General features: G+C 44.4%; 1 protein-coding gene across 1 annotated transcript; it reads right to left on the bottom strand.

Moving 5' to 3' along the window:
* Window positions 1–227: 227 nt before the first annotated feature.
* On the bottom strand, window positions 228–13,618 carry Mrps22 (mitochondrial ribosomal protein S22). Its single transcript, XM_052187569.1, has 8 exons — window positions 13,433–13,618; window positions 10,340–10,503; window positions 8,979–9,143; window positions 6,424–6,567; window positions 5,835–5,918; window positions 3,776–3,921; window positions 1,325–1,433; window positions 228–423 (listed from the first exon to the last, which is right to left on the bottom strand). The coding sequence occupies exons 1-8, from the start codon at window positions 13,602–13,604 to the stop codon at window positions 328–330; spliced, it is 1,080 nt and encodes a 359-aa protein (XP_052043529.1). The 5' UTR covers window positions 13,605–13,618; the 3' UTR covers window positions 228–327.
* Window positions 13,619–15,089: the final 1,471 nt, after the last annotated feature.

The raw sequence follows: 15,089 nt of genomic DNA, 5'->3' as shown, positions 1-15,089 counted from the left end.
CATCCGTCCTGACTTTCAGCTGGGCTCTCAACACTACCTGTCGCCTCTTTGGTATTGTGGTAGTAGGTTTTGTTTTTGTGTTTTATCTGCATTAATGTAAAAAGAGAAGAAATTCATAACCAGGCACACAAATATAAATGTCAATCATCCCCATGTCACCTAGAAATTGAGTAGGATAACAAATACTTGAGAATTTAAAAGGCAGAAAAAAACAAATTACAGAAAACTTTAAGTCAGTAAGTACCTTTTAATCCTGAGATTTTTAAATGTTCAGCTCAGTATTACTAAAATGGAAGGGCATTAACATAAATGCATTTTTAATTGTTCTCAGGATGCTGCAGAATGGCTGATGACTATTTCTTGATAAGTTTGAAGTGCTAATTCTATATATGCTCCTCTCTGTGCTTCTGTTTTTGCAAAGACCTATGAAAACAGAAAAAAAAACAAGTTCTAAAACCAAGAGCAATAGGTTACTAAGTGTATAATAAAGTCAGTTTTAAGATGTCATTACCAATTTTACTGTAGGGATACAATTTCCAATAAGGTCTTCAGTGTCACAATCTCCCTGAGTAAATGAGATAGTGTATATGGACAGAAGTACCTTATCCAACAGCTGCAGCCATAGTAATTCTAATCCTCAGAATGGCTTTCATCTCTTGCTAATAAACTATCAGTAAAGATTAAGACCCTGATATTGTACCTCCTCCTAGATCAAAATGAAAACCATTATAGAGAAACTAGAGTGAGAGCTTGCAAGCTTTTCATTAAAAAAAATTGTTGACTTTGTGAGTTTATGTCTTTAAAAAATCTTCAGAAGCATACTGTTCTCCCTGGTTTAGCAGAGAAAGTCATGGCAAGTACCAGCTTGTGCTCTTGTCACTTCTGTCCTTAGGAACCGATACAGAAAATTTCAGTGACAATACCATCTTAACCTAGCACTGAGGATGTGTGTGGGGAGCCCAGGGCTTGAGAGGTGTGCAGTTCCAAAATGATCATGCATCCAAGGCTTCCTGACACCACCCGTCCCTGACAAATGTGCTCACATTAAGAGTGGGAGGCTGTTCAGTACCTGTGGGGACTTGACCGCTTCCTTCCCACTGTCTGAACCTCTCATCTGCAGCTGCCAGCTTGCCCGCTACACTATCTAGAGTGCTACATGATTCCCCACATGCCGCCAGTCCAGGTAACAGGAAAAACGGAGTTTTCATTCACATTAATGTTTTCAAGCTTAAATGTTCCATGTTCATAATGATGTACTATTAAATATGACCCACGACTGGATTTTTCCTAACTCAGCACCACAAAACTGACCAAAGGACTCTACCTTAATTAAATTGACCCCCTCAGCAGCCTGCTCTTTGGCCTCTTGAGCTGACTGGCCATCTGGATGAAGCATGTGGTACAGCTGGACCAGGCTGGTGGCATCATCAACCCTGAGAATGGAAAAGCCTAGCATTACCACGGGGCTCTCATTAGTTTCACAACCCTGTAAAAGTGTTTGCCAATTCTAAGTTAAATTGCATTTCAGTCTTAACTCTGGTGAGGGAGAAGGTAGTTCTGTAGTTCCAAAGCCTCTGAAGGGCCAGAGGGACGGCTTGGTGAGTAGAGAGCACTCATTGCAAAGCCTGATGACCTGAGGTCCATCCTGGAACCCACATGAAGGTGGAGGGAGCACCAAGTCCCCAGATCTGCCTCGTGTCCTGACCTACGCGGCAGGTGAGGCAAGAGGCCTTACACACAGGAGGTATGGCCCACTTGATGAGAATGTGGCTGTGTTCTCTGGAGATGGAACATCCCTGTCCATAGAAACAATCCCTAGTGGCAAGGACTTCCAGACCAGGCAACTTGGTCAACAGGAAATAGGTTGATCCAATGCAGGATATAAATAATGCTTTATCCTTCTGAGATTATTTCTATCAACATGAAAACCCTTAGCTGTCCCCAAAACAATCTTCCCACATAGTCCACACCTCCTAACTACTTGTCCCTCAAAGCCGAGGCTTGAGGAGGACATAAAAATAACCCCAAGTGTTCACATTTGAGGCTTTGCTGTGTACATTTAGCTCCTGATTTCCAGTTGGGGAGATAGGGGTGAGGACACCATAGTTCAGTGCTATGCCGCAGCTGTCTCTCTGACTAGCTCCACTTTCTAAACAGCTGGGCTAGAAGATGTCAGAAGTAAGTACACAATGCCTGAAGCCATGTGACCTAGTGAAATGCTCTGAGGAAAGGAATCAGCTGCTCCAACTGCACAAGCTGTTCTGGGGCAAAAAGTTGAAATGCCCATTACTTGCTGTCATGCTTACTCTAGTTCAAAAAGGCAAAAACAAAATGTCTCTTCCCGATACAAGATGAAAATAATTCCCTTTAAAATTTGGGCATAATGGCTCAATGGGTTTCTACACTTAAGAATTATGATTAAGCTCTTCCTGACAGGCACGAACCACTGCAGATGTTAACTTTTACATAATAAGGAGAAATAGGAGAATACCACATATTACATATCCCATAGCTTCTGTATCCAGAGCTATTCTATCCTTCCACTAAGTGCAGGATTGTCTGCATCTGGGGAGCTTGAGGGGACAGTTCATAGATCATGTAATACAGAAAGGCACAGCACTTCTCATCACCTCCAACTAGGCCACCTGACGCTGGATGAGGGAATTCTGTGCTGATGAAAAGCAATGCTGCGTCTCAGGTAACAGGATGTGTAACCTTTGAGTGTGACATTCAGATTGCAAGTAAGATACTTCTATGGTCTCAGGATGGATGCCTGCTGATACCTCCTAGTTAATCTCAGTAGTCCAGCAAGGGCTTTAGGGGAAGTTCTCACAACAGCCATAATGGTTCCTTCCCCTGCAATTTTGGATTTTTTTGCCTAAATGTAAAAAGCTATTTTCTTTCCAGATTTATCTTTATATGCTTAACTCAGAAATACTGAGTTTTGTTCCTAACCACAGCAATAAACAAATCATGAGCCTTTAAGTTTACAAGTGTAGTTATTTTATACTATACAGTAGTCTATTAGCTACAATATATTTAGTCATTTTTACAAAATGGTAACTTCCTTAACTAAAGATACCAACCATCTGTTTACTTTTGTTTTTAGACAGGGCCTGACTACATAGACCAGGCTGGCCTCAAACTCAAAAGATCCTCCCATTTCAGCCCCATGCCCAACCATACCCAGGCAGACTTTAATTTGTAAAGATGTATTCACAGCACAGGATGATGAATTATGCTTATGTTATTTTCAGCTAGCAATTTGGGAGCCTATCAACTTGATGCCAAAAATACATTCTTTCACAACACTTTGAAAATAACTTTACTAAAACCTTAGAAGCTTTTCAAAAAAAAAAAAAGTCATCAAAAAAACAAGATATTTTCATTAATTAAACATGTTAACAGGAAAGTCTTATGAATAGAATAGTTCTGCTAGAAAATAAGTGCCCACCAGATCTTGTATCTACTTTACAATTCCCATGTAATATCCCTGTGTGCCTAGAAAATCCACCAATACCCAGGAACACTAGAAAGTACGGGTGAAAAAAAAAAATCTCAGTCTACTATTAAGATCCAAAGTCATATATTTTTCCTAACAATCTAGCTCTGATATGTAATACAAAAGCAAAGACTAGAAGAACTATGCTAGAAAAACAAATCCAAATAGAAATAGATGAAATCTTCCTATCACTGGACAATAAATACATTGCTATTGCAAAAATACTGACTTACTGTTGGGCAACAAATGATTATTCAGATCATTCATACTTACAAGTCTCTCTGGATCTGATCGATGAGCAAACCATCAATCTTTTTTTTATTTACAAAATACCAAGCCATTCCACCAAAGTGTCTTGTTGAACGTAAAAGCTCATATTTTCCATGTCTGTCTATATCTTCATAGGTCTGATGATGAACCTATTCACATAAAATGCACAGAAAAATGAGAAGTGGGAGGCCACATGGCTCACATCAGCTGGCAGGAGAGCTGCCACCATGAGAGCACAGCTGGTCTACCTGCGGGCTGCCTCCCTAGTCTCACTTGGCTCAGCACAAGACCTCAGTGTGATCCTCAGAACCCACATAAAATCCATGTGCTGTGGGCATGCTTGTATTCCCAATGATGGCAAGACAGATCCCTGAAGTTCACTGGCCATCTAGCCTAGCTAACTGAACAACATTCTAGGCCCATGAAACCCTGTATCAAACAAAGCAAACTACCCAAAGAACCCAAGCTTGTCCTCTGACCATACACAGGAAACAAGCATTTGTCTACAGCAACAAGCCTGTAGACAAGGCCTACTGCAGCAAGCCTGTGCCTTCCCTACTACAGCACAGGCCTGTGTGTGCTTGTAGTCCTTGTCCCCTCCAACACTGCAGCCACAGGTAAGTGCCAGCTCACCTGGCTTTTACATGGGTGCTGGGAATCTGAACTCAGGTCTTCTTGCTTGCACAGCAAGCACTTTACCTACTGAGCCCTCTCCCAGCCCTGTCCAAAAGGCTTTAAAACTGATGAAGTTTTAAAGATGAAGAGTATCGCTCACCTAGCACTGAGGCCACACTGGATACAGCCCATCCACCTTGAGCCATCCCCTGCCATCCCTGCATATGTACTGTATGTACAAACACTGCTCAAGCTTACTTGGTTATCTTCTTTTTTTTTTTTTTTTTTTTTCTTTATTCGATATAATTTATTTACATTTCAAATGATTTCCCCTTTTCTAGCCCCCCCCCTCCCCGAAAGTCCCGTAAGCCCCCTTCTCTTCCCCTGTCCTCCCTCCCACCCCTTCCCAGTTCCCCGTTCTGGTTTTGCCAAATACTGTTTCACTGAATCTTTCCAGAACCAGGGACCACTCCTGCTTTCTTCTTGTATCTCATTTGATGTGTGGATTATGTTTTGGGTATTCCAGTTTTCTAGGTTAATAACCACTTATTAGTGAGTGCATACCATGATTCACCTTTTGAGTCTGGGTTACCTCACTTAGTATGATGTTCTCTAGCTCCATCCATTTGCCTAAGAATTTCATGAATTCATTGTTTCTAATGGCTGAATAGTACTCCATTGTGTAGATATACCACATTTTTTGTATCCACTCTTCTGTTGAGGGATACCTGGGTTCTTTCCAGCATCTGGCAATTATAAATAGGGCTGCTATGAACATAGTAGAGCATGTATCCTTATTACATGGTGGGGAATCCTCTGGGTATATGCCCAGGAGTCTGTCCTCTGAAGCACTTTTACTCACCAAAGTCCCCTCTCACACTGTCGCTATGCTTCTAGAACCCCTTTCAAGACACCTAGGAAGCCTTTTCTGAGAGCACTATTAACACCTAACATTTTAGGCTAGAGGTGACCAGTGTCTGCATAGCATCTTAGGTACATCGCTGTTGGAGTGCAGGCCTCGGTGCCCACTCAATCCAAGGTCCTGGCATCCGCTGTTACCCACAATACTGCCCACAAAGCCAGGCTCTCTGAACATATCCTTATTGAGCTATAAGACACACACTGCACTTGGACAAATTCTAATGGATCACTAACTGTTCCCATAAAGTGAATGGAAAGGAGAAAAGGCTCTGTCATCATCTGAGTCCTAAACCAACCACTTCAACAGCGGTGCTACCAAGAGCAAGCCAGCTCCTTCTACAAGCCCTGCTTCCCTCATTCTTAGAGGTGTCTCAACACATAAAACACGTATCTACACTCAATAAATGTCAAGGTGATTCCCTTTCCTATAACCTGCATCAGAGCCTGTAGTGGAATTCAAGTGTTGCATTAAAAACTTCTGTATAATCATTTAAATCACATTTTGGGAACTATTAAATAAACTCACCTTGATATACTCGGTGGAATCTGGCTCAAACTGGGCGACACAGAGATTGAGGACATCAGCATGCCGGTCTTGGCTGTACATGGTCTAAAACCACACAGGAAAATGGAGTCAGCTGAGAACATGAAGGTTTCCATCTGTCCTGACACCGTGACAGGCCTGCCAATAGACAAGCCACCTGTGTGCCTATCAAGAGCACATAGGGAGCTGGATATGGTGGTGCACACCTTTAATCCCAGCATTTGGTCAGAGGCAGAGGCAGGCAGATTTTTGTGAGTTCAATGCCAGCCAGGTAGGTCTACATAGTTCCAATAGAGCCAAAGCTATATAATGAGACCCTGACTCAAACAAAACAAAATAAAACAAAAGAGAAAATCATCAGTAATTTAAAAAAAAAAAGGATACGAAACGGCACAGGCTTTATAAATGCCACACTTGGATTCAAACCCCCAACTAAGCTAACTGTATGAGAACCCTTATCAAGTTACTGCTACATTAGTGCCTGTGTTCACCTTTTTGAAATTGCCAGCAGCGCCAGAGCCAACTGCTTCAACAGATGATCATCATAGAAATGGAATTTAATTCACTGTACCTTAAGGTTTTCATCTTTGAAAATTACTGGTGGCAAAACCCTACGACCTTCTTTTGGGAAATAAATTTGTATCACCCTGTCCCGTTCTTCCCATGAAGCTTTGCGTAGTGTGCCGCTTGGTTCTCTAACAACAATAAAACGTTCCTGAAATGGAAAGCAACCAGAGGTAAGTAAGTTGTGCAGACTTCCGTTTAGCTCCTGGGACAGTGAATACTATCAACGTGGCAGGATCTAGAATCACTCTGGAGACGATTGTGTGTATGAGAGGCACTGTGTAGATTCAGACAGGCAGCCCACCCTATACGGGAAGCACCATCCCATGAGCTGAGTCCTGGACTGCGTGTGAAGGGAAGGTGAGCAAACTCCAGCAACCGCCCCTCTGCTTCCTGACTGCATGCGATGTGACCACAAGGTGGGCCACAGATAAGGAATCCTAAAACCCTGACTTCTATCCACAACCGTGTAAGACCAGCTGGAGGAGGGCCGCTTTTCTGACCTCCGCACCTAGCAGCGCTTAATGCATTCTGAGGGCTCAACTACAAATCACTCCTGTCCTTCACTTACTAGGTTCAAATCAAAAGCCACTGTTTTTAGATGGCACACTGCTGTTTTCAATTGGAAATCAAGGAAACTACAGTGGAAACAGTGATGTCTGAAAACTATCTGTGAAATTTCCAGGGGTGTTACTAAAAAAGTTAAAAATTCATTGGGAAGTTTGGGTTTCTTGCATTATTGATCCCAGCACTTGAGAAACAGAGGCAGACAGTTCTCTGAATTCATGGACAGCCTGGTCTACAGAGAGTGTTCTAGGATAGCCAGGGATATATAGTAAGACCCTGTCTTGAAAACAAACAAACAAGAAAAGGAAAGACAGACAGACAGACAAAGATAAACCACTCCACCTTGCTCAAGTCTAAATGGGACATCTATACCACAACCCTCCAGGGAACAGGGCTCAGGGAACAGGCTGAAGAAGGGCAGAAGACATGTGAGAGCAGGAGCTGGAGAGGGCCTGCTCTGAAACACTGCTGTAAGGACACAGCATGGCTCTGCACTCATGAACTCCTTACAACTCTGGCTATCTGCATAAGACCTACACGGGTGTCAAGACCAGGCCAGTGAACATTTCATCATGGATCAGGGAGGGGCGTAAAAGGCTCCACCCCTCCCTGAGCACCATTCTTAGTTAGGGTTACTATTATTGTGATGAAACACCATGACCAAAAGCAAGTTGAGGAGAAGTGTTTGTTTTGCTTCCACTTCCACATCACAGTCCATCAGCAAAGTGAGGACAGGAACTCAAACAAGACAGGAACCTGGAACCAGAAGCTGACATAGAGGCAATGGAGGGGCGCTGCTTACTGCCCTGGTCATCATCGTGGCTTGTTTTGCCTGCTTTTCTATAGCGCCCAGGGCCACCCCAGGGATGACACCACCCACACGGGCTGGGCCCTCCCCCATCAACCACTAACTAAGAAAATGCCCTATACACTTGCCTGCAGCTTGATCTTACAGAGGCATTTTCTCAGCTGAGGTTCCCTCCTCTCAGATGACTTTTGCTTGTGACAAGTTGACATGAAAACTCACATTTACTGGCAGTACGGTTGTTAGGGAAGAGGGGTCACTGTCTCTAGTGTTGTGGACACTGGAAAAGTCGCCCAGGCCTCAGTAAGTACGCCCACTCAGCTCATGCGAGAACCCCAATGAACTAGAAACAAGAAAACAGCAGGTGGGCTTCTCGGGATGGAGGAGGTCTCCAAGATGGATGGACAAGAGTAGGGAGGAGACTAGAGACCGACAACGGCTAAAATGCCACGCCTCCGCCCCTGCCCACATGCACACAAGAAAACCCTTGATCTTCTGATCCTCTCCAGAAGTGTCAGCTAAGGAAAGCAGTCCAGCTCAGGTAAACTGAACGCTGTTTTCTTTCTGACCATTGCTGTCTGCCTAGCTACACTTGCCTCGTGTCTCAGCACAAGTATCTTAGGATTTCTACTGCTGTGATAAAAACACCATGACCTGGGGAGGAAACAGTTTATTTCATCCCACAACTCTCAAGTCACACACAATCCATCACTGAAAGACGTCAGGATGGAGCCTGGAAGCAGAAACTGAAAGAGAGGCCACCGGGGAGTGCTCCTTATGGGTTTGTTCCTCATGGCTTTCTTAGCACCCAGAACCACCAGCCCAGGGTGGCACCGCCCCAAGAGAGCTGGATCTTCTCGAATCAATCATCAAACAGAAAAAGGCAGCACAGATTTGCCCACAGGCCAATCTGGCAGGGACGCTTTCTCAATTTAGGCTCCCTCTTCCAAAATGACTCCAGCTTTGTCAAGTTAACAATAAAACCAGCCAGAACAACATGTTTCTGGTATTAGTCTGAAATACACTAAGTCCATAGTGTGTAACAGCACGACATGGACCGACCAGCATTTCTTGCTTCTTTAGAGGCGCTGTACTTTGGAAGCTTCAGAGAGAGAGGGATGCCAGTCATCCGTCAGACCCATCTCCGTGTGGTATTTCAAAGAGTATCCTGCAATCTGGCATATACTCACCCGATGTGGTATGTTATACGATATATCAGTAAACACATATTTGTTTGTTTCTGTTCCTTCCAAGATCTTATCCTCAGCTAATACGTCAGTTATTGGCTTTCGCTCTTCCAGAACTGGGGGCATCTTTAAGCGTACTTTAGCTGCCTCAACTGCCAGTCTAGTAGCCTAAAGAAATAAAATATCTCTTAAGTCATAATGTCCAAAAGAAACATTTGATAAAAGCAGACACTCATCAAGAACTACAAAGAGAAGAAGCTGCAGCCATGAATCTGTGAGTGAAACCTAACCCTGGACATGAGGGCCTGGCCTTTCCTGTGTGTGACAAACACCACCAGCTACCCACTTACTCGCTATCTGAGCAGCAAAGGCATGTTCTAGACAGAGCCATGCTGCAAGAGATTCTTACAGCAAAGCTGCATTTATTCAGTGTTCACTCTGTGCCAGACATCAAATACTCTAAATAGGCACTGAAGTGATGGCTCAGCTGTGAAGAGCGCTGGCTGCTCATGCAAGGGATCTGGGTTTGGTTCCCAACACCTACATGGTGGCTCACAACCACGTCTAACTCCAGTTCTAGGGGTCCCATGCCCTCTTCTGACTTCCATGGGTACCGGGCATGTACATGGTGCACACATACATACATACATGCATACATACAGGGAAAACACCCATACACATAAAACAAAGGAAGCCAAACGTACTAGGTTCACTCGATGCCCCAAACCGTATCATCTCTATTTGATGGAAAGTAAGAGTTACACAGAAGGTACAGTACTAGGAGCTGCACTGGTGTCGGAACTAAGCTCCAAAGCCTCCACTCCAAGCAGGGACTGCGCTACTTTGTGCCGCAGTATTTACAGTGATGAGCTCTGAGAGGAGAGGCATGTTTCACTTCTAATGCTGCTGGCTACTGAATCACAGAGAAGCACGCCAATGTCTCACATAGTCATTCACACGGCAGAGCATACTCAACAGAGGAGCAGAGACTCTGCTACCTGGAAGAGGTACCTGCTGCTCAGCAGATTTCTAACTTCACCAACCCTTCAGCTCCAAGGCTGCTGAGGAGAAACAGCAGATGTTTTCCCAGGAAGGGAGCTGGAGCAGGCAACATGAAAGATGGGCAGACTGATTTGGGGCAGGGAGAAGGTTCAGGCTAGACACCTAGACTTGACCCCCGTGTGCTCAACTATGGCCACACCCCTTGCTCCTCCCCACCTGCCTACTCACATACCTTTCCTCAGCTCCATGCCTCCTTCACCATTCACTCACAACTACGGAGGAACAGCACTGAGATCCACAGTGGACTCTGTCTTATTTAACCCTGAGAGAAAGGTATTCTACCAATAATCGAGTTGACATACCTCTTCCAACTGTGCCTGGGTCATTAACTTATAGGTTGGTGGCTTCAGTGGTTGTATAGCAGGCCTGAAAGTCTTCTGCAAGTCCAGGCCTGTCATCTTGGTGAGGATATTCTGGACCTCCTCATCCATAAAAGTAGGTTTCTTGACTTCTGAGCTACCAGATTCTGTAAAACAGATTTCAGTAATAAGAAGCTACCTACAGTGGCAAGCCAAGATGTCTCTAAGTGGGACGGTAACAATAAAAGCCATCAGTAGAGAATACGCTTCAACAGTACACGGTGCTAATATCTATGGGATCCTTTCATCCAGGCAATGCTTAAAACTTCCTGAACATTCACCGAGACACGCACGGTCTGCCGGGAAGAGGGTCTACTACAGTGAGCATCATGAAAACTAAAGATGACAACCACCGCCTTGTCTCCTCTCTTTGGTTGTCATTTTGGAGGTGGTGGGAACAGAACCGAGGACCTGAAACGCAATACTCTACCTGTAAGCTACACTTCGACCCTCAGATTGGCTTCCTAGAAGTGAGGCACAGCACAACCACAAACAGGTCCTAATCTCCCAATTTTAAGAATGGGGGTGCCAATGCTAACCCAAAGAAAACTAGCTATTAGGAACAGACCCAAGGCTCACCTGGGTCTAGAGCCTCAATCCCTTCCCAACTAAGCCCAGCTCCGGCTCACACTATTTCCCTCTTCCTTTCAGTCACTTCTTGTTCTCTTTCCTATAGGCATAATGGTTTTGTCCACTGTGTAGGCTTTACCCTGTGTTATTCATGCACTGATTTCTCTGCCCTCATACCTTGTTCCAATCTGGACACAGCATTGTAACGCTTATACCAAGAATCTCCCGTCTCAGGTTTGTGTAAACAGTTTCCATTTATTCTATGCCTTGTCAATAAATGCTGATGACCCAATCAATGGCTGAGCAAAGAGCTATAGGGTGGGACGTGGTGCTTCTGCCAGCCAAAGGAAGGAGAGAGGGAGAAAGCAAGATGCAGGATTCAGATCAGCCAGGAGGATGGGGAATCGGCGCCATGAGGAAGGGGTCCGGAGAGATCACAGAAGCACACCCAAAGCCCAAAGAGCCAGGTCAGTAATAATAATATGCAAGTATCAAGGGATGGGGCTGGGGGTAGCCAGATCAGCATAGAGGGTATAGGTAGATCATTTAACTGATTGGCTATTGAGGTGCAATTTTAAATAAATTTTGGTTTCTTTGTATGGTTACTAGGGACTAGCATAAGGTAAAGAAATACAGCCACTGGATTAATTTATTGTTAATATTTATATTAAAGATAATTCATTAACACTTTCCACTGGAAAAGTAAAAGGCCATCTGTTCCTGGTTCCTCTTAGCCATTAGTCCTATGACACCAGTGCCTTGCAAGATCCTGACTGAGCTCCTGCTCTCCTAGGCACAGGCTCTCTGGGTAATTTCCTAGCTTTCTATGGCTTTAATCACATCCAGCTGCCAGGGACTCTAAAATCCCAGCCTCTGCGCAAGCTCATCTCACCTGTACTCCAATACTACCAGCCCATAACATCCCCACCTCCTCTTCTTGTCTCAAAGCTTTGGTCCCTACTAGTGTCGATCACAGTGCCATCCATCAGGCCAGTCAGTTCAGAATCTTAAAATTATTCCTGACTTCTTCCATACCCACCACACTCAGCCAATAAAACAACAACAACAACAACAAAAGCAGTTAAAAGGACAGGAATGGCCATTATTAACACACAGGAGACATTTTCTGTGCAGTGCTTACTGAGCTAAATACATACCACGCTCAGAATATTCAGCTCCCACAGCAACCCTCTAAAGGAATATCACAATCATCCCACTTCTACAAAAGAGATTTAGTCTCTGTCCTAGTTAGGGCTTCTATTACTGCAATGAATCACCGTGGCCATAAGCAAGCTGGGGAGGAAAGGGTTTATTTGGCTTACACTTCCACACTGTAGTCTATCACTGAAGGAAGTCGGGACACAAACACAAACTGCCCAGAGGCAGAAGCTGATGCAGAGGCCATGGAGGGGTGATGCTTACTGGTATGCTCCCCCTGCTTTCTTTTAGAATCCAGAACCACCAGCCCAGGCATTTCGACCACCCACAAGGGACTGGGCCCTCCCACATCAAACACTAATTAAGAAAATGTCCTACAGCTGGATCTTACGGAGGTGTTTCTCTCCATTTAGATAACTCTAGCTTGTGTCAAATTGACACGAAACTAGCTGGAACATTCTTTGAAGTCTAAAGTCCCGTGTTCATTCTCATGGTCACCCTCGCTCGAGCTCCAGTAACAATAAATGCTCAGCACTACACAATTTAGACAATCTCAGCCACCTGTCCAACTCTATCCATCTTTTTACTCTAATGCGCTTCAATTTGTATCTAACTGTAATAACCTAGAATAACAAAGACATCTCAACTTCAACACAAAAGAAGCATAATTCCGCCTCCTTTCCCATTTTTAATTTTCATTCTACCTAGTCATCAATCCAAAGTCAAAAATCAAACACATAAACTCTGTTTCTACCATTAATATTCTCTAGCTTGGCACTAGTCTCCGTTCAACTGCTTACCATCAAACCCTGGGAACCTACTTAGACGTTATCAATCCTAACTCCAAAACGGGATCCCTCAAAATACCAGCATTCAGTTTCTTCTCTATACTTTTGCTTATTATGATGTCCTCTTGTTCAGAATGGTTATTTTCACCTTAGCATAGTTAGCCTGGTGGCAGCACTGAATGTATTTTCCCAGCAACTCATCCCTGTGCATCCAATGTAGTTTGAAAAGCAACTGGGTGCGCCTCCCACCCCAAGCCCCGATGCAGCCCAGATCACCGTGCTCTGTTAATCGCCAGTGGGGTAAAAGAGAGCCCAGGTTAACCTTAGAGCATGCCCCAAGCTAGTGTAGTGCTTTGCAAGGAGCGGAACGCAAGCACTGGTGGCTGAGCGAATGAATGAATAAAGGAGAGCTTAGATAAGCTCTGCAAGGACAGGCGTAAGCCAATGCAGTCTGACAATCTGCCATGCAGGTTTCACTAGAGTTTCCCAGGCGCTAAGCAGACTTTTGGCGGTCACTCACCGGCCTCGGAGCTGAGCGGGCGGCGAGGCTGCCCCACCTCAAAGGGCTGGGGCCGCGTCCCGAGCAGAGCATCGGGGCGGCGCTGGGCTACGGCCCGAGTACAGACCCGCCGTGCTCGCCGAGAGCCCAACGGGAACCTCCACAGCGACAACGGAGTTCTGACGGCAGCCATGATTACCCGACACCCTTTGCGCCGGGATCGCTAGATCAACTTCCTGCTTGCAAAGCTTTATATAGCATTCTGGGAAATGTAGTCTGCATGGAGGCAAGGCGCAGTGGAAGCGTTTTAAAACGAATAAAATCAGAGGCTTTGTGCAAGCAAGGTAAGCGTTGTATAAAATGAACTATATTCCCCGCCCCGCTCCTCTCTTAGAGACAGTCTCTGCAGCCTTGGCCTCAAACCCGCTGCAATCCGCCTTCTGTCCTCTGATTACAGATGTGAGATTGAACTTGTAAAAGAATTTTTTAAAATTAATTTTGTTTGTGTGTGCATGCGCGTGAACGTGTGTGTGTGTGTGTGTGTGTGTGTGTGTGTGTGTGTGTGTGTGTGTGTGTGTGTCAGAGGATAGCCTGGGAGGGTTGCCCCTCCCTTTCCAGCCAGAGATGAAACTCAGGTCAAAATTGGTAGCAGGTATTTTTACCACCTGAGCAGGAATCTCACCAGCCCATTTACTTATTGTTTGTTTGTTTATAGTCTTAGCTTTCTCATTTGTATACAAGACATATTGATAGTACATACAAACACACACACATACATACATACATACATACATACATACATACATGTTAAGAGTACATACATTAAAAAACAAACCAAGGGCTTGGAATAGAGCTCAGCACTAGAGCTCTATTGTTTGACATGTCCGGCATGTCGGAGGCCCTAAGCTCAGGCCCCAGCAGCACAGGCACCGGGCAACATCCCACCAACTGCTTATTCACAAGTACGTGTTTTAGTCTCTCGCTATGTATATGGTTTTTTGCTATGTGCTCCTTTTCTGTTTTCTTTTTGTTTTTATGGTTCTAAATAATGAATTTGTATTGCCTGCCTAAATCTATGCTCTTACTTGAGGGTTTAAATCCAGTTGCGTGAAGTTCTTTCAAACTTTTCAAATGCACCCCAGACATTAGCTCTTCATTCTGAATCCATAACCACCAATCACCTCATACCTTCCCTTCACAGGCCCTTCTATAATTTCTGGTCGTTTTGCTTATTACTTTCTTATTTCTCTCACCACACGAAGGCAATGCCTATACATACTTTATTATATATTACCTAGTATGGCTTATGTCCTCATGTGCAGAGCAAACACTTGTTGAATGAAAGGATGGATGGATGGATATCGGATGGATGGATATCGGATGGATGGATATCGGATAGATGGATATCGGATGGATGGATATCGGATGGATGGGTGGGCGGGTGGACGGATGACTGAGTAGGCAGATGATTTCATTATGTTCTTTCCCAGGTGCCTAGGGAGTGCAAGTCTTTCCTACCGTGGATTATGCAGGTTAAGCACTTTGGCCTAGGCCTGGCAAAAGAAAGTTGTTGAACAAATATGTGTTTGAATTTGCTGGAAAGAGAGACTTAAATCCTAACCTCACCTATTTTCTTCTCCATTCCCCATTGTGAAAATCCATTTTACATGATGGAGTC

This window comes from Apodemus sylvaticus, chromosome 7, assembly GCF_947179515.1.
Source record: "Apodemus sylvaticus chromosome 7, mApoSyl1.1, whole genome shotgun sequence".
NCBI lineage: Eukaryota > Metazoa > Chordata > Mammalia > Rodentia > Muridae > Apodemus > Apodemus sylvaticus.
This window is presented reverse-complemented; position numbering and strand designations above follow the sequence as displayed.

Coding starts and splice junctions, on each gene's coding strand:
- Mrps22 (XM_052187569.1), bottom strand. CDS start 13,604: ATGGCTGCCGTCAGAACTCCGTTGTCGCTGTGGAGGTTCCCGTTGGGC. Junction 10,504..13,432: donor CCCGCTCAGCTCCGAGGCCG/GTGAGTGACCGC, acceptor TCTGTTTTACAG/AATCTGGTAGCTCAGAAGTC. Junction 424..1,324: donor AGGGGGTCAATTTAATTAAG/GTAGAGTCCTTT, acceptor CTGTTTTCATAG/GTCTTTGCAAAAACAGAAGC.